Source organism: Megalobrama amblycephala, linkage group LG8 (assembly GCF_018812025.1).
Source record: "Megalobrama amblycephala isolate DHTTF-2021 linkage group LG8, ASM1881202v1, whole genome shotgun sequence".
NCBI lineage: Eukaryota > Metazoa > Chordata > Actinopteri > Cypriniformes > Xenocyprididae > Megalobrama > Megalobrama amblycephala.
The window spans coordinates 17540284-17558546 of record NC_063051.1 but is presented as its reverse complement, the minus strand read 5'-3'; the positions used below and the strand labels follow the sequence as shown (position 1 = coordinate 17558546).

The 18263-nt window shown below is 36.4% G+C and overlaps 1 protein-coding gene across 15 annotated transcripts in view; it reads right to left on the bottom strand.

The window, feature by feature from the left end:
- Positions 1 to 551: 551 nt before the first annotated feature.
- Positions 552 to 18263, bottom strand: part of tp63 (tumor protein p63) — a 50552-nt gene continuing 32840 nt past the window's right edge. For 5 of the 15 annotated variants that reach the window (XM_048199732.1, XM_048199728.1, XM_048199727.1 and 2 more), the window contains 10 exons: positions 9925 to 10111; positions 9711 to 9826; positions 9155 to 9264; positions 8912 to 9048; positions 8513 to 8595; positions 7793 to 7917; positions 3301 to 3443; positions 1794 to 1980; positions 1595 to 1688; positions 552 to 1391 (listed from right to left, as the gene is read on the bottom strand). In XM_048199732.1, coding sequence (XP_048055689.1) covers positions 1089 to 1391; positions 1595 to 1688; positions 1794 to 1980; positions 3301 to 3443; positions 7793 to 7917; positions 8513 to 8595; positions 8912 to 9048; positions 9155 to 9264; positions 9711 to 9826; positions 9925 to 10111 — 1485 coding nt within the window. In that variant the 3' untranslated portion in view covers positions 552 to 1088. Of the gene's footprint in view, positions 1392 to 1594; positions 1689 to 1774; positions 1981 to 3300; positions 3444 to 4399; positions 5547 to 7792; positions 7918 to 8512; positions 8596 to 8911; positions 9049 to 9154; positions 9265 to 9710; positions 9827 to 9924; positions 10112 to 18263 lie in introns of those variants that run through there. The other 10 variants (XM_048199730.1, XM_048199739.1, XM_048199729.1 and 7 more) reach the window with 7 other exon arrangements.

Below are 18263 nucleotides of genomic sequence, written 5' to 3'. Positions count from 1 at the left end.
AATGAAACCTGTTAACTATACAAAAAACGTTAAACAATGTTAAATGATATTTCTTTTATTTTTGGTTTATATCAAAATAAGTACATTGCAACATATTTACAATAATTCCTTATTAAAAGTTTGATAAAGAATTGTTTACTCAGTTGTCAAATGAAAGTGAAATAATAAAAAAAAACTGTACAATATTGCCACAAAAGGCTAATAACGAGTATCAAGTGAATTGGAAATTGGTTTAAAAAAAATACTGAAGCCACATTACATTGACAATGTATAAACACATTGGCAAATGTACCAATAAAAATCACTTTTATACTTTTAGAGGCCAGTAAACATAGGAGTCAATACTTAAACACTGCAATTCTAGTATTGGAGTGTTTGTGACAAATAGAAGATACAAAGGGTTTACATAGAGGCTACATGACAACATCAGTCTTACACCACAAATAAAAATGGATGAATAACACTTTCTGCGAGAATAGAGAACCATGTGCGATTTGAAATACATACAATCAAAACCGACAAACGTCAGCCTTTTAAAAATGACATTGTTCAACCGCAGGGAATTATTTCAACATTGGTTACAATTAACACTAAAGTTTGTTTTGTTTTGTTTGTTTTTTTATACAAAAAAAGAACAACACGTTGAAATATACCTTTGGCCTTGTAAAAAAAAAAAAAAGAAAAGAAAAGAAAAAATGAAACCCCAAACGTTCAGTGTTTATTTTATGAGTAGTAACAACAGCATTTCTTAAGTGCTTCGTCTCAAGAAACAGTAAAAATGACAAAATCTAGCAAAGCACCATTTCCCCTCAGCCACAGCTGCTTGCATTCAATAAAGGGGCTTGAAATGACAACCAGAGATAAATCCACCAGTAGAAAATGAAACCATAAAGGACTTTAAGTGCATTTTATCTGCCCATTTAAGTGTAAGTGAACTAGACTATGAGGCTCACAGTTTTTTTAATCATCACTTGCTTAGGAAAACTGTGAAACGATCTGGACCAACACCAAGTGTGCTAATATAAAACAGAGAGTGTGTGTGTGTACAGTAAATGTACACTGTTGCCATTGTATGTTTGTATGTATGTTCATTCGCCCTCCTCCTTGATGCGCTGTTGCTTGTTGCGGCGAGAATCTGGAGCCAGATCAAAGGAGAAATCGGTCCAGTCATCCCGCGGAGGGAAGGAAATGGTCTGACGGAGAGTAAAGCGCACCGCATCGATTACGCGCTCGCCTCTGGCTTCGGTGGAGCCCACGCTGACGGTGGATGTCCCGCTAGAGGTGCGCAAGATGTGGGGAGGTGGAGAAAACTCCATGGTCTGCCGGTACTCCATGATTCCTTTCCAGATGATGTGCTGGAATTCTGTGGGAATCTTCAGCCTGGACAAGTCCTGTGGATGGATATACCACAGAGCTCATGAATACAGCAGCCACTGCTCTGATCTCTCCGTCACCCCAGACATTCCAAATCCTGGCATTTACTGCACTATAGTAACAATTCTAGGCAACGTTATCTTAAACAGGCACCTGACAAATGTTTTCGCAAGTCTGAACTGATAGAAAAAGACACTAAGGAGAAAGGCAAATTCCTCACCTCCAAGTTGTAGTTCTCAATCTGGTAGATATTGGTCAGTCCTTGAGCTGTGAAATAGTCCAAACAGGCTGAACAGCCCAGCCTCAACAGGAAGCTGCAATTGTAAGATATTAAGCTTTAATTAAGTAGTACAATAATGCAATTTCCCTTTCACTTGTGTGCCGTTTTAGAGAGACTTACTGCGAATGTATTTGTGTACCTGGAAATACTGTTGTCCATTGGGTAGGGTGGTGGAGGTGTGCAGTGAGAGGAGGGCACCATTTGTAACTGAGGCTGCAGGGGGTTGGTGGGGCTCAGGGCACTCATGTCCGTGTTCATGGGAACAGGGCCGCCCATCATGGGAGGGGTCACTGAAGGGAGGGGAAAGTGTTGAGACTGTAATAAACCTCAGAAAAAGGGAAATAAAATGGTAACACTTTACAATAAGGTTCATCAGTTAATGCATTAGGTATCACAGAATAACAACGAAAAATACTTTTACAGCATAATTTCTGCATACACTAATACAATTACGACATTTCAAGGTGTAGAAATTAACAAATGTAAAATTAACAAACATGAATTAACTTTAACTTTAAATACACACACACAACTGCTCAAAAGCTTGGAATCATTAAAATATTTTTCAAGTCTCTTATGCTCAGTATAAACAATATTGTGAAATATTATTACATTTGCAAAGTATATATGAAAATATATATTTTCTTTTTTAATATATTTTAAAATGTAATTTATTCCTGTGATGGCAAATCTGAATTTTCTCCAGTGTCACATGATTCTTCAGAAATCATTCTAATATGCTGATGTGGTCAAGAAACATTTTTTTATTACCAACAGTTTTTGCTGCTTAATATTTTTGTGGTAACCGTGATATGCTACTGTACAATTTTTAAATAAATTAATACTTTTATTCAGCAAGGATCCATTAAATTGATCACAAGTGACAATTTATAATGTCACAAAATATTTTATTTCAAATAAATGCTGTTCTTTTGATCTGTTCATTAAAGAATCCTGAAAAATATTAAAATATTGTTTTACACAATTTTTTTACAGTAGGCTATTAATAATTTTACTATATTTTTGATCAAACAAATGCGACCTCTGTGAGCATAAGAGTTATTAAAATATCTTAATGATACCAAACTCTCTCTCTCTCTCATATGTATATAGAGTATTCTTTTTTTTTTTTCATGATTTATTCGAACCTTATTGTAAAGTGTTACCAATAAAATAAAAGTATGCAAAATTTCCTTTTCCACAACCTGCCTGCATTTATTATAGCCTATATATATTATACACTATATAAACACCTGAGGGCACCAAATATGCATTAGGTGATTTCAGAAAACATGAAACCTGAGGCACATTTCTCACAGCACATTTCACAATACATATTTATCATGTATAAGAAAATTTTGACAGCGCAAGTGTGCCAAAGGGAAGGCAGATTGTCCCACAAAGATCTAGTTCGATTTTAAAAGGAAACTGTCTGTCAAAGTGACATTGAGAACTGAGAATTTTTCAAGTCCAGACAAGACCTCCTTCAGAAAGGGTTTGAAGGCACTTTCTTCATGTAAAATTAACTTCAGAAATTGCTTTATATTGATTATAAGATCTTTTATTAGTCCTGACATATTCTGATACATTTGTAGATAGACTGTAAGCATCTATTAATTTAACTGATGATTAAATAGGGGCCTTACTGTCAGTTAGTCCTCCAGCCATGCTGGATGGGGTGAGTGTGTTGCGCTGTTGGGGGTTGATGAGCTGACTGACTGATGGCAGCTTGTTCTTGCCGAGGGTGGGTGAGCTGGAACCGAAGGCAGGCTGGGGTGGCAGAGAGCTCCTGAGGGAGAGAGGAAGATACAGATTCTCATACTGTCATTTGATATTTGCCTTAAACTCTAGAGGACGTCCAAACTTCCCATTACTGAACTCTTCGCACAGGCCTATATAGGCATATTACAGAAAAGTGTGCTACCTTGTTGTGATTAAATGTTTTCTATGAATGTTTTAGAAGGTCTCTAACATGTTTGTGTTGTTTTGCAATTCTCAGCAAAGATGTATAAACATGTATATTAAAAAAAACACACAAAAAAACATTCTGATTTACTAAAGCCGGGGACACACCTAACGATTAGCTGAAACATTCTAAGACTGAACTGAACACACATACCGATTGTTTCCTTCGACTGGAGCCGATTTATATACTCACACATGGAATTTGAACACCGACTGTAATCGCAGACTGAACGCAACTGGCTCTGACTGGACGCGTTTGAGCGCGATCAGTCATAAGTATCAATTTACATTCATAATCGGCCTTACAATCGTTAAGTGTGTGCACGGCTTAAGTGAAAAGAAATAGAAATTTAAACAAAAGAAAAAACGGATAAAAGACTTAATTATTGTTAATTTACATGACATATGTGTGTAATATGGTCTTACAGTGTTAAGTCACCCAGAAATTTAAATTCTGTCATCTTTTACTCTTTTACTCTCCCACATATGATTTTGTGTATATACACACACACACGCATATACACACACACACACACACACACACACACACACACACACACACACACACACACACACACATATAATTTAAAATATATAATATAAGATTTGGAAAGACATTAGAGTGAGTAAATGATGACAGATTTTTCATTTTTGGGTGGTCTAACCCTTTAACTCGCATATGTGGCTTTCTTTGTTCACATACTGCTTGTAGTAAAAAGTAAAAAAGAAGAATCAAGGAGATAAAGGAGAAGAAAAGAGAATAAAGAGGAAGTGTAGGGATAGGAACACAAAAGCAGAGAAGTTATTTATTGAATAGTAGTAACTGACAAAAGTGCAAGAGCCATTGAGAATACAACAACCATTCATTTCATATGAAACAACAAAAGGATCTGTCAACACTATAGCATTCATTTTTCTTTTCTCTTAACTGCCATGTACATAGCAGGAAATACATTTTTTAAGAAAATGCACAAATAATCAAGACAAAACGCACAAAAAACTGCCCAGCAGTACACTTTACAAAACATGACCAGCATTATCAAAATTCAGTCATCAATAAAGTCTATCCCCCCACATTTATAGACAACTCAATGAGTCCAGCTCCAATAATAAAATGAAGACAGAGGCAAAAACAAAAAGCTATTTAAGATGAACCATCATCAAGAGCTTAAAGAAAAACTATGAGTCCCATAAAAAGGTGTGTGCTTGGTTCCTGGTCAGTTTAGACATTCAGGATTATTTAGAGAGATAGAAAGAAGAAAAACAGATGGAAAGAAGAAAGAGAAAAATAAGGTGGTCAGCTGACAAGTTGCTATACTGTTTATGTGCAATGGGTTTCTGTGCAATACCAGCAGAACATAAAAAATGCTGAGGCAACAAATCGCCTCAGTCACAAGGGCCCTTTAAGAAACATCAAACACGGAAAATGAAATGTTAAGAAAATTTAGACACTTCAGATTATTGAACAAGTATACTAATGCAACTAAATCTGAGTGTAGGTTGAGTGAGTGTAAGCAAATTTAACACACAAACGGATCATTTCAATTGATAAACAAGCGCCACAGTCTAGATAATACACTTTGGAGGGACAAAAATCATGCAATGGACTTTCCAAAAATATCTAAAATGACTTCACTTGAGAGCTCACATTTAAAACGAGGTCTTCAGGTGGTAGAAACAAAATCCTGTGTTCAACCTATATTTGTGGCATGTAAAAAGTCTAGGAGTTACCACAGGTGACACTTTGGAGAAGCACAGGGAGCCCCTTGAGGGGTAGAGGATGAGATGAAGAAGAGATGGAGATAGATGAGCGAAGGATGCTCTGAGGGAGGAGGAATGTGATTCCTATTTTCAGGAAGCACTGAAGCGCCTCTTCTGCTCACCTATTGGGTCCAGAAGCTCAGAGCGCAAACGGGCCCTTAACAGACTGTAGAAAAGAATCAAAGATAGACAGTGAGAAATAGAAAGATAGGAAAATGCAGGCAAATGTGAGGAGAGGAGAGAGAAAAAAGAGGTAGAGGAATAACAAAATGACAGGAAAATGAAAAAGATGAAACAATTTAAACAGATATTACAGTGTATCGTGAAATAAAAGAGAGAGATGAGCAGGTGATGGTGGGTATATCAAACTGGAATTGCATATAGACTACAAAAAAAAAATAAAAATAGAAAATATAAAAAAGGGGGAATCATGTAAACTTGTGCATCTACAAATCTTGAAAGTCTCATTCGTTTGAATAAAATGACATCATATGATTTAAAAGTGCTGAAAGCAATAAAAAAAGGCTCATCAAACTATGTTGAAACATCTGATATTAGGATGCATATTTTTTTCCATCTGCATTTTTCTTGCATTTGCATAATCGTTCCACAAGGTGGCAGTAAGTTGCAACTATGGAAGTAATTTCAGTTTTTAAACTGTAGAAACAGTAAGAAAGAACAAGGAAATCAACCAAATAAAACGCCCAACCCACTGAATCTGACAGAAGGAACTTTATTTATAACAAAGAAAAAAATATATAGTTAGAAAAACAGAAAGAAGAGAGAAGTAACAGCATGCAGACAAAGCTGAAAATGATCAAACCACATTTGTGCCAGGAAATGTTAAATAAACTACCTATTTAACCAGGAGAGGGATGCTTTCGATGTGTACTGCATTAACAGGCTACTCAAATGATAGTTCTGGAGGGTCAAACAATGCGCATTTCACAGCCTGTGTGCTCTTTTCTTGTTCTTGTACAAAGGGACACTTTAAAACATAATGGGTATTTGGTCATTCTTACCTAGTCATTTAGCTCAGACCAGAGTCTGAAAGTCAAATTAACCCTAAAATCACCAGCATTTCTTTCACATTTTCTCACACTGACTAAATAGAGCTGTTTATTGTCCTAAAACCCAGTGGAGAATTAGCATTTTTAAGCCATGGGTTCCCTTTGGAATATCTATGGGTTTTTAGTGTAGGCTAGCTGTTATTTATTTAAAAGTAAATGTGGTCTGTGGTTAATATTACTAAAGGATTTTTACATTTTGTTCTACAATATTAATAATGACTAAAATTGCCCAAACAAACAAACAAACAAACAAACAAAAAAAAAGTGAGATTATGCAACCAAATCTTTATTTTACTCATAATTTAAAAAAGGCTATTCTGAAAACCCATTAGAACTTCCCTAGGGAATCCATGGCGAATCCACTTGACCTACAAAATGACGTTATGACTGAACAGCTCAGTTGGGTGTGGATGGTTTAAACGGTCTTAAGGAAATTTACAGGAAGGAAAACATTGACATATAAATTCTCATTGCCAGACATCAGTTGGTTTCTTAATAGGAGAAGCTGACAAAATCATATATTACTGAAGGGCGACAAGGCTCATTTAAGGAATAATTTACAGGTCTCTCCCTCCCCCTCTGTTGAGCACTATTACAGCAGATACAGAATATTTTTCCGAGGAAACTATGCTTAAGGTTAAGAGCAGGCCAAATTTGCATTTACCATGAAGACCAATAAAAATTTGCCTCCAGACCATAAACTTGTTTGACTCAGACGCAGTTCTATGGTAATCTTTTAACATCATAAAGTGGAAAAAAAAAAAAACTAAATAAATCAGAGCAAGGTACACCCCTTAATGAGAAGCCATACAGAATGCAAAACATAGCTAATATTGTGTGAATTGCTGACCATAACAGCAGGGTTTGATTAAGGGCTAATCTTTTAACAACATCATCAATGATGCACAACACAAATCTCATGCAGATGCAATCCAAACGCATACATTCATGCTGTAAACAAGATTATATTATCATTGTGAGAAAATTAAATTGCCATGTTAAGTTCCAGTGTTTGCACTCTAGGAGGTGGAAATTAATGGCTGATCAAACAAACCAAGAATTGAAATTGCAAAGTCAGTTCACAGTCAGTTAATGAGCAATCACAATTAAACACATAAGTGTTGAAAGCAAGCAGGTTGATCAAGTTATTAAAACACTGCCACAAATATCAATTTGTGGGTGGACCTTGCTAGCACGGTATGGTATTTGCCTAGTCACATTATAAAAAAAATGAAGCGCTGTGGATCAGTTCCCCATATAATTGTTTTCCCTCAATTTTCCAATGAGGCAGAATCACCCTCATTTTTATTAGGGAATTTTTCTGCATGTGTAAGGTACTCACTGTTTCTGCAGTAGGTTCTGCTGTTGCTGTCTGTATGACTCAATAGTGTGCTGAGGGAGGAACTGCATGAGTTCCAAAGACTCTTTGATTTTCACCAAAATCTCATAGATTTCACGGCCTTTAATCTGAAGCACAGAGAGGGAGAGAGGAGTGGTAAGTCTGGATGTCAGACTCTTACATTATTTTTTTCTTTATTATTTATTATCTTTTCAGTATCAAATATTTCTGTAACACTTTTTATGAAGTATGAATGTAACAAGTTTTAATGCATTGTAAAAGTATTCATAATTTATTAATCTATATTAATGTTCATTTATGAATACACTATTGTTCATATGCAATTTGAAATATGTAAAAAACTTTAAAAAAAAAATACTACTAAATACTAGTAGTCTACATTAAAAATGTTATAGAATGTGTAGAAAAGATCAGTAATCTAGATTAATAAATGCTGTAAAATTATTATTAATTGTTAGTTGATTGGTAGTGTACCTAATTAACAAATGTTAACAAATTATGAATTCTATTTTCCTAAATGATTGTTAATTGTTCTTATAATAGTTATAATACATTATTATAGTTACATTTTCACAGTTTAGTGTTTAGCATAATGTAACATGTACTTTGGTGTTTTCAATAAACCAAAGACTTGTATTTTATTTCAAATTAATAACTTAAAATCTGATGCTCGAATACTGCAGACAAAGTACAGATACTCACAGGCAGACAAAACACTTCCTCATCGGTGGATCTTCGCTTCTTGATGGAGGGGTGCTGAGACAGGTGAGAGGCCTGGCGGAAAACTGTGGAAGACAGAGATAGAGGAAGTGAAACAGCTGCAAGAGAAGATCTGCAAGCACAAGATGCAGAGCTAAAGCAAGGACAGAAGGAAAAGTTGTAATGTGTGTGTGTGTGTGTGTGTGTGTGTGTGTGTGTGTGTGTGTGTGTGTGTGTGTGTGTGTGTGTGTGTGTGTGTGTGTGTGTGTGTGTGTGTGTGTGTGTGTGTGTGTGTTCAAAAGGACATGCAGTATCTACAGAGGTGAGAGGACTACCTAGGAAGAAACATGCAATGTATTTGTGTTAGATAAAGCCCAGTCACCAGCCCCCAGCACTACTTACGGCGTTTCGTACCCTCACTGCTCTTTGTGCCATCGCTGACATGCTGTTTGCGGATGCTGTCCTCGTCAGCTTTGCGGTCGCGTCCAGGACAGGCGCAGATACGAGCTTCAAAACACCGTCGGCCCAAAACCTGACCACTGAAGAGAACAATTAAGAAATGAATGCACATTTCTATATTTCCTTTCACACAAATAAGGAATATTTTATTCAGTACAATCCAGTATGTTTTACAAATTGTCTTACTCTCTGGTTTCCAAAGTGACGATGATAAGAATAGGCCGTCTGTTCATTCCACCAACACAGCTGGAGTTACACATGAAATTGTAAAGGATGGTTGTGAACTCTGTGCCCACCTGTTAATAGGGAACAACCGTGTCATACACCACACAATTGTTCATTTCTGTAGAGCTGTTATGTTGTTTTAAATTAACATCTGTTAGCAATGATTTCAGGTGTGCAGGGTATGTAGGGAGAGCCAGGTTGACTGTGCTGTGTGTGTGTGTGTGTGTGTGTGTGTGTGTGTGTGTGTGTGTGTGTGTGCGTGTTTGTGTGTTCTTGTATACGTGGTTTATGAGGAGTCTTTGTAAACCAAATGGCTTTAAAAACTACTAAACAGTGTTTTTTTGAAATTCAAAAAATGCAGTTTTCTGTGATGGGTAGGTTTAGGAGTAGGGGTAGTGTAGGGGGGTAGAATGTATAGTTTGTACAGTATAAAAACCATTACATCTATGGAGAGTCCCCGTAAACCATATATACAAGTATGTGTGTGTGTGTGTATGTATGTGTGATAAGTGTTCACCTGAGGGGGCTCGTAAGGCACAAGCACACTCTGACGCCCAGTAATGGAATCTTCCACGTATTGAGCATGGCTGTTCCCCTCAACCCTAATCAGGTGACTGGGTGGGGCTATTTGGCCTATTGAACACAAAAGTCAGTCGATTATATCATCAAGCTGAAGATTAAAAGCACATTTTATCACATTTCTAGAGTACAAACTTAGAAGACTAACATACCGTCATTGAACTCTCGGCTCAGTTCATGGTTCGGGCATCGTTTGACCACCTCAGTAACATGCTCCGCTTTCTTATAGACAGGCATGGCCCGTATGACTGCACCCTGAGGTGGGTTAGTAAGGACCTTGATTTGAATAGGACAGGTTTTGGCAATCTGACAGTATAGCTTCTTCAGCTCTGTGGAGTACTAAAGAAAACACAGAAGAGTTTGGTTAGTAACTGTCATAAAAATCATACAAATATTACTTTATGTTATCTGTAGTATTGCACTACTATTTTAACAATATAAGCACATTTTAATCAGTATTACTAAAATGTTTGCTTTCTTAGAGAGTTTTGTAAAATGTTAATGTAAAAAAGTCTCTTGTAAACAGCCAATGCAGAGATAAAACAGCTGCAGTTTGGCAACCCTTTAGTGGAATAAGCGCCACATAACCGTCTTTAAAGGGAAGAGCAGCTGCCATTAGACGGCGGGACTTCTGGTTCTGTCCTACAGCTGTCATGAGTTTAGATATACCTGTGTTTAAGCACACAAAGCACACTGTGATGTGCTTTCCAAAACACCTGAAGCATGATTTATCTATGAAGATGTCAGGACCCATTTTGTTGCAGAAATCTGATGTAAATTGATTACCCTGATAATATTTCTGGTGCTGAGCAATGAAAAGCTTAGTCTTGAGCTTAAGTGACTTTAACAGGCCTCATTCATAAAACATGAGCAAAACAAATTTGCAATTAAATAGCATTCCAGAAGTTTAGGTGCGAATTATATTGTTTTTGGTTATTTTAGCTTGTTTGTCATATTTTAAAAATTTTGGATTTCTGAGACCCCCTAGTAGAGAACCAATGGTCTAATTCATTAATAATGGTATTAATTGCATAAATTGTCATGATCAAATCACCAATTTATGCAAGAATGGCTTTTTACACAAAAGCTAACTCAGCTGGAGTTTCATAATTATAGTTTCTAAATTGATGAAAATTAACATTTAACTGATCATATCATTATTAAATAGAAATCTTATGAAGTAATCACAACTGTATTTCCCAACATCCTCTTCATCATTGATGACAGCTTGATGTTCAGGGTGTCACTGACCACAAAAATCACAATTGCATCACACAGTGTGCTTGAATCATCCTCATCACCACAGGCTAACACTCAGGTGTTACTCATACTTACAGCATCAGCAAGTGTTTAAGATACTGTCTTACCGCACACAATAGGTCAGAAAGAAAGATAGACACTCACATAGCATGACCGCTAACATTGTGACAGCTGCAAATCACCACTCAGCCACCATCAATGTTGCAAAACCTAATGGTATGTCATAGGTTTTGTATTGTAGATAATAACGGCTGGTTGCACATCACTTCTTTTTCAAGAAAAATAGCACAGACCATAATTTTCTTTGCAGCTTTAAAATGAATTCTTGTGCTGAAAGCAGCGTATCAAGTGCATGGAAAATCACTGAAGAAAACTTTCCTGTCAAGTTCATTTGAAAAGGTAAGAAAGATATAAAAGCGATGTGAACATTGCCCGGGGCTGTTCTGAAGAACAATGCCACATTAAATTCCATCTCTATTAACTTTTGATATGAAGTGTTCCAATGAGAGGAGCCCATCCCAACACCTGCTTTTGAGCTTTCAGAGTATTACACAATCTTGACAAGAACACACACACACACACACACACACACACACACACACACACACACACACACACACACACAGGCCATTTCCTGAAGGAATTGGTAGAACAATTTGGATGATGTAAAAACAAAACCAAAAATATCAATAAAAAGAAAAGAAAATAATAATCCATGAAGAATTTGCCTCCCCATACAGTCTATGATTTTACTGATACAATAAGACCACAGTGGAGTATACAAGATACTAAGGTTCAATGTGTTGACATCAGTTAACGCATCTGGTATTATGAAATATACTTTTAACAGCATTTACTAATCTAGAATAATGAAAATTTCTACATATGATGATACATTTTAACAGGTTTAATAAACAATTTCATTCAAAAATTAAAAATATTATGAATGAACAATAGTATATTAGTATATTATAAACTGTTGTTTAATATTTTAAAAACAAAATAGATTAATAAATTGCATTGTTAATTCTTTATTATAATTTATAGTATGCTGTACAAAAAAACATTATATGTTATTTATCATTATATGTTAGTTTATGACTACTGCATTAACTGTTAACAAACTGCACCTTTTGTATACATTTTATATCAGCTGCACTGAATATAGGTTTGTACAATCCATATTTTCAGCTCCCTGACTTGTCATATCACTTGCATTAGCTGAAGATGTCTTCATCAGAAAAATCAACAGCATATAGCACCTACACATCATCTGCACTCTCAGAACTGACTTGACCCATTTTAGCTCTGACTAAATTAGCGCCAGGGTGCTTTCACCAAGGGATGATGGAGGTGTTTTGTGCGTGAACTGAACACACTTTTTGAAAGGTGTTCTATTAAAAATAGATAAATTACTGTAATTGCCCTTCTGCTCCCAACTTGATATGCCCTATACGCTCCTGTCATTCATTTAAATGAGGTGAGTGAGAGAAGGGGAGAGGGAAGATCCTCTAGGACCAAAGAGAGAGTTGTAAACATGAATGCCAAAGGGTCAGTCACATAGAGGCCCAGCAAAAAAGCCAGAGACAGATATAAATGACAGAAGCTTGACATACTGACAACAAACATCGTAAACTTCAACCTACAAATCTTACCACACAAACAAAGCAGTTGATATACCAATTCTAGCCCTAAAGCAACCAATTTTAAGAATGCAAATATGTGTGGAGGCTCCCGTGTTTGCTTAGGGCCAAATGAGACGCTTCTGACAAGGAAAACACAAAACACGCACACATACATAAAGGGTGGGGCCACATGGTGATCTGATGAATTGGAGGCATTGGCTGTTTTACAGGGAGGGGCACAGTGGTGTTAGCGTGTAATTATGTTTCAGTCATGGGCTACAATGGGAATTATACAGCTTGGAAATGTAACAATTGATTAAACAGAAAAGGAGCTTAGTAACATTTTACAAAAAGGATCAAATTGTCAACATTATGCATTAGGTATAATGAACTAATTAATAATAATAATGAATTAATAATTTTTAAAATGCATTTATAGGTTAACTTATTTATTTCAAGGCATCATTTCTACATTTCATTTAAGTTTTTTAATTATTATTTTAAGTTTTGCATCTAATATTGATATATTATTTTATTTCAGCTTTTATTAATTACTGAAAATTATTTTTAATAGTTTTATTTTTAGTTTATAACACTGATGTGGTAAGAGTACATTGTTGCTAGTTCATGACCCCCCCCTAACGAATTTACAAATATTAAGAAACTGAACTTTATTGTTAAGGTTTACCCAGAATTCTACACTACAGTTTGGTGAACTGCAAGATGTTTTAAAAAGGGACGGTAGTGGGACTTTTAAAGTGATCATTTAATTCTTGCAGACCACTTCTACAGTTTTTCAGCTGACAATCAGCCTACACAGTAAGAAAATAATAATTTTCATGATCCGTTATCACAACATTTTTTCTTTTGTCAAATCAACTTAGATGACTTCTGACGTCAGACTTCTGTTGATTAAATCAATAGCCTTCATTGTATGAACTCAAATTTTTAATTTTAATGAACTCAATTTTAAGGCAACCAGTTAATTTACTTTTTTAAGTTTAAACAACAATTCTTTTTTTACAGTTTAAAGGAAATGTGCAGAATCGGCTGTTTTAAGCATGACTGTAATGCATCATCTAAGGTTTGTATAGTTCCTTTAATTGTCCTGCAGACTTTAATGTAAAATTATGTAAAATTGTTAATTACTGAATTATAAAATAAAAAATGTTAATATGGTCCAAATGTTTCTTGATTCATTTTCTATGTCTTTGAAATTTATTATATGTGCACTAAATCAGTCAAAAGATTTTTACACATACAGAGATTTATGTGCACACACAATAAAACCGCAATCACGCATACAACAAACGCACACACATACAGTGCTGTACATGCTGTGACAAGTTTGCAGCTGTAGTGTGTGTGTTTGAGCAGAGCAGAGCTGCGGGCTAAGGCTGTATTCATGTCTCAGCATGGCGAGGCGGGTTGGCCCAATGCTCTGGCGCCTCTGGTCTTGTCCCACCTCATACCTGACATGTACCATCACGCCTGTTGCTTCTCCCAAAACCTGTTTCATTATGAAAGAAATACATTTTTTTTTTTTTTTCTCTCCCTTTGGCGCAGTGGGGAAAATTGTTCATAAAAACACCTGTTAGGTGAGTTTGGAAAGCAAAACTTTTGCACCCCCTACACTCAAATCCTAATTATACACAGGAAAATGCAAATGTTCAAAGGCAAATTTCACAGGACATTGCTCATTATATGTGCTTAATATATTTCATGCTAGAAATGTTGAGGGCAAAGTAGAGTTAAAGCTGCTCTTTACACTAGAATACATGGGAAACAACTGTTTGCTGTGTTGCACGTTTGCACCACTTGGTGAGCAGGAGGGATGCAGCCACGGTTTTGATTAGCAAATCAAAAGCCATGATGTTGCTGTAAATGCTTGAAAACTTTGCATGGTGTTTATGCATATTTACTGGTTCAAAAGTGAAAATCAAACCTTTTGTGTACAAAAGGATGAAGCCATAGTAACATATCAACATTTAAATGCAATTGGTTTTCAAACCTAAACCAGTAACTTTGTTCATAGTGCATTTGGAGGGAGATCGTTCTGCAAACTACCCTCATCAGATTCATACTTTCTTGAGTGATGTAAACAAATGCCCCCATGCTTCCTGGCACTAGTTAATGCCCTGTGATTAAATTATATGCTTTGGAAATGTGATCTTTCCCAGAAAACGTGTGACAAGCTTTGGTGTAATTATGCTGGATTTCCCCTCGTTTTGCTCAATGGTCCCCCTGAATGCTGCCAAATTCTTTCCTCACAGCTACCTTTATTCCTTCTTTTGCTGAAAATGAAGGTGTTTGCAGTTCTGTTCTCATTCAATTATGCTCTGAAGGTGTCACACAAAAGGTGGGCTTTAAGTCACTTCTAATAAGTAGATGCCAAGTCTTTTCAGAGAGCACCATTGTATCTCGACTGCATGAGAAGATGGAGATTATGATCGTGCAAGTGAGCTAAAGCAGACGCTTTGGCTATACTGGTGCTGACAGACTGATCTCCTCTTTGACTCAGTCCAGTTCTACCTCATGCATGGTCTTTAAAAGCACAGGTAATCTTTCATTGTTCAAAAACACAGAACAACAAATCTCCAAACAGAACCTGTCAGAGAAGTGGCCTTTTCCAGATACGCCTTTCTTAGAAATCATTTCCCTATCATAAAAATCTTTTCAACCTCAGATTTTTTTTTTTAAATTAACCTCTCCCTTCTTTTCTTTCTTCTCCCTCTGCTTGCTCTAGGTTTTAAGGCTTTACGTGGCAATGTCAGACGAGTCTCGACAAGCTCGTTGACACAAACAAGTCTCAGCTCCATCTCACGAGGCGTGGGACGGGCCTGCAGATGTTCCATGAACAAGTCGCATCTTGCCACCTTTCGCTGGAACACTCGTCTCTTTGAACGCTTCTGTCCTCCCCCAACTTCTATCCTTGTTCTCATCTCCTTGTCCTGCGGCATTATGAGATACGCAGTCGAAAAGCTTTACTCATTGAGCAGGGAACAGCCCCTTTGGCACTGCAGGGTTCAGGAGGAAGGCATGGAATATTTACACGAGTATTACTGACCCATTCTTCTAATCCCCAGCTCACTTCTTGAGACAACAACTCTAGTGGTCGCATTCCTTCAGTCATGGAGTTCTATACAGGTGAACCAATAGGCAAACAAAACCGTGCTGTATCGTTGGATGCATTGTTGATAGGTTGACAGTAAAATGCAAATTGAGGCTCTGCTCTAAAGAACATCAAATAAAACAACAACAAAAAACACCAAGGAGCCAAAAAAAGTGAACTGAAAATGATCAAGGGGATGGGTTTCCTCTGAAAATGAACAAACAAGGTTCATGTATGGTCTGTCTTATCATTGACATCAACAAAAAAGGAAGGATTGCAAAACCATTCCCATAAATGATGAGCGGTAGGATGCAATGCCAGGAAATGTGTGTGTGGGTGTGTGTCATGGAAGCTATATGCAGGATTAGATTGAGCTGTGCATGGAGAACAAGCGTGGGTTCCATAAAATGTAACCCAAAAAAAAAAAAAAAAAACATTTCATTTTCTAAACTGTTATTAAATTAAAAGAAGAGATAGTCTTCACAGCATTCTTCACTGTGAGAAACAGAAATATGAATGAGTAGGGACAACTTTAATGAGACAACCAAGGGTGTGGTGTCTTTCTCACACCCAGAAGTCTTCTCTAAATACGGTGAGGTGTCTGACAACTGCTGCTGTATTGGTGAAGTCAAGAAGTGAGGATGACAAGAGCTGTTGTGGGAATAGGGTAAATGTCACAATCCCACACTGCACTGTAGCCAATGAGCACCGAGCAACTCACAAACCAATCTCCGCTCAACTTGTTTACTCAAAGATGTAAGACCGCATTACCACAACTGACTCACTGGTTTTTCAAAACCACAATCTGCCAAATTCAAGATTAACTAGACATTGGTTTATAATAGGTGGGATCAATTAACCTCAAATAATGACAGACATTTATCTCATATAATGTCGCGATTAAATAAGTCTAATGGAAGCACTCAGGTCAGCCTTGTCAAAAATAAATGCATCACATTTAGCGCAAAAAATAACACCTGTTGTTATTGCTATCATAAAATACAACGAAAAAATAAAGAAATGGTGTGAAGATGAGGTTGCCAAGACCTCAATTAGCTTTAACTAGCTAGCAACCGCTAGGGTGCGTTGTCCAACCGAAAGCCAGTTTCATTTTGTACTTTTTAGTTGACAGACATAAGGCTCAGCGGACTGATGGGATTGTTCCCCGCTACTACAACTTGCCTAGCAAGTTTAGTCGGTTTGATTAGAAAGGGGTGACACCTATCTATGCAAAACAAAGTGACAGTGACACAGCTACTGTAATGCTCACTGATGCGCATTGTTTCCGCTATGTGGACATAGCGGTCCGTGAAAAAAAAGTAACAACTCACCAGCAGGGGTCAGTCATGGCCCTTTTTGAATAGAATTTCTTTCGTCTTTTATATTTAATTTTCAAAGATTTAAAATAATTTTCAATTTTCACAAGTTTTTTTTTTTTTTTTTTTTTTTATTTAATTGCTGCCTACAAGTATTAATCAGTTAATACATTTTATTTATTCAAAATTATTATTATTATTTTTTTTTTAAATAACTGCTTATATGTAACTGCATATGTACCTATTTTAACTTTAACCTGTTTTGACTTTGAGAAAATCCTCAAAAAGATGGCAAGTAGTACTCCCACTGTGCAGTAAACGAGGCCAGTTTAAACCTAGGGGGCCTTTTTTCTCAGCCAGAGAGAGTTTTGTAACTGACATCTTTCATATAGTTCACAGAAGTGCCTAAAGCTGAGATCAGAGTTACTATCCTCCTAGAGGAAGAAGAACCCTTGACAGCAGAAATCAACTGCTTTAATAAGCACATCACAGAGTCTTTGTCCTTGTGTAACACAGAACCACAATACATTGTCAAACACAGCAAAACACTCCAAATGCCATATAGATGATTTGTAACCAGAGGGCAGGAGGTCCAATTTCCTGGTGCAGAAATATTTCGTTGTTTCTCTAAAGCCAGACACTTAACCCCAATACAGATTTAAGGGACAACATACTCTCCTCTCTCTGCCCCTGTATTGTTTTGTCTCTAATCCCTTACCCCATAAATAAAAGGTATCTGAATAAAAATTTATTGTTTGTTGTTTGTTTGTTTGTTTGTTTGTTTGTGTGTGTTCATGTATTTATGGTTTATAAGGACACAAATGTGTAAAATGACATGGGTATTACAACGTAAACATGGTTTACGAGGACACTTCCTGTGTTCTCGTAAACCTAATGGCTTAAAAAAAAAAAAAAAAAAAAAAACAGTTTCCTGTGATGGTAAGTTTAGGGGTAGTGTTGGGGGATATAACATACAGTTTGTACAGTATAAAAACCATTGTGTCTATGGAGAGTCCCCGTAAACCATATATACAAGCGTGTGTGTAAATAGCATAATGATATAAATGGGTTTTGTTTGTAGTTTACTAGCAATATTTCACATATCACAATGTAAAAAAAAAATAATAATAATATAATATAAAAGTCATATGTCATCACATAACACAGTTGGTATGACT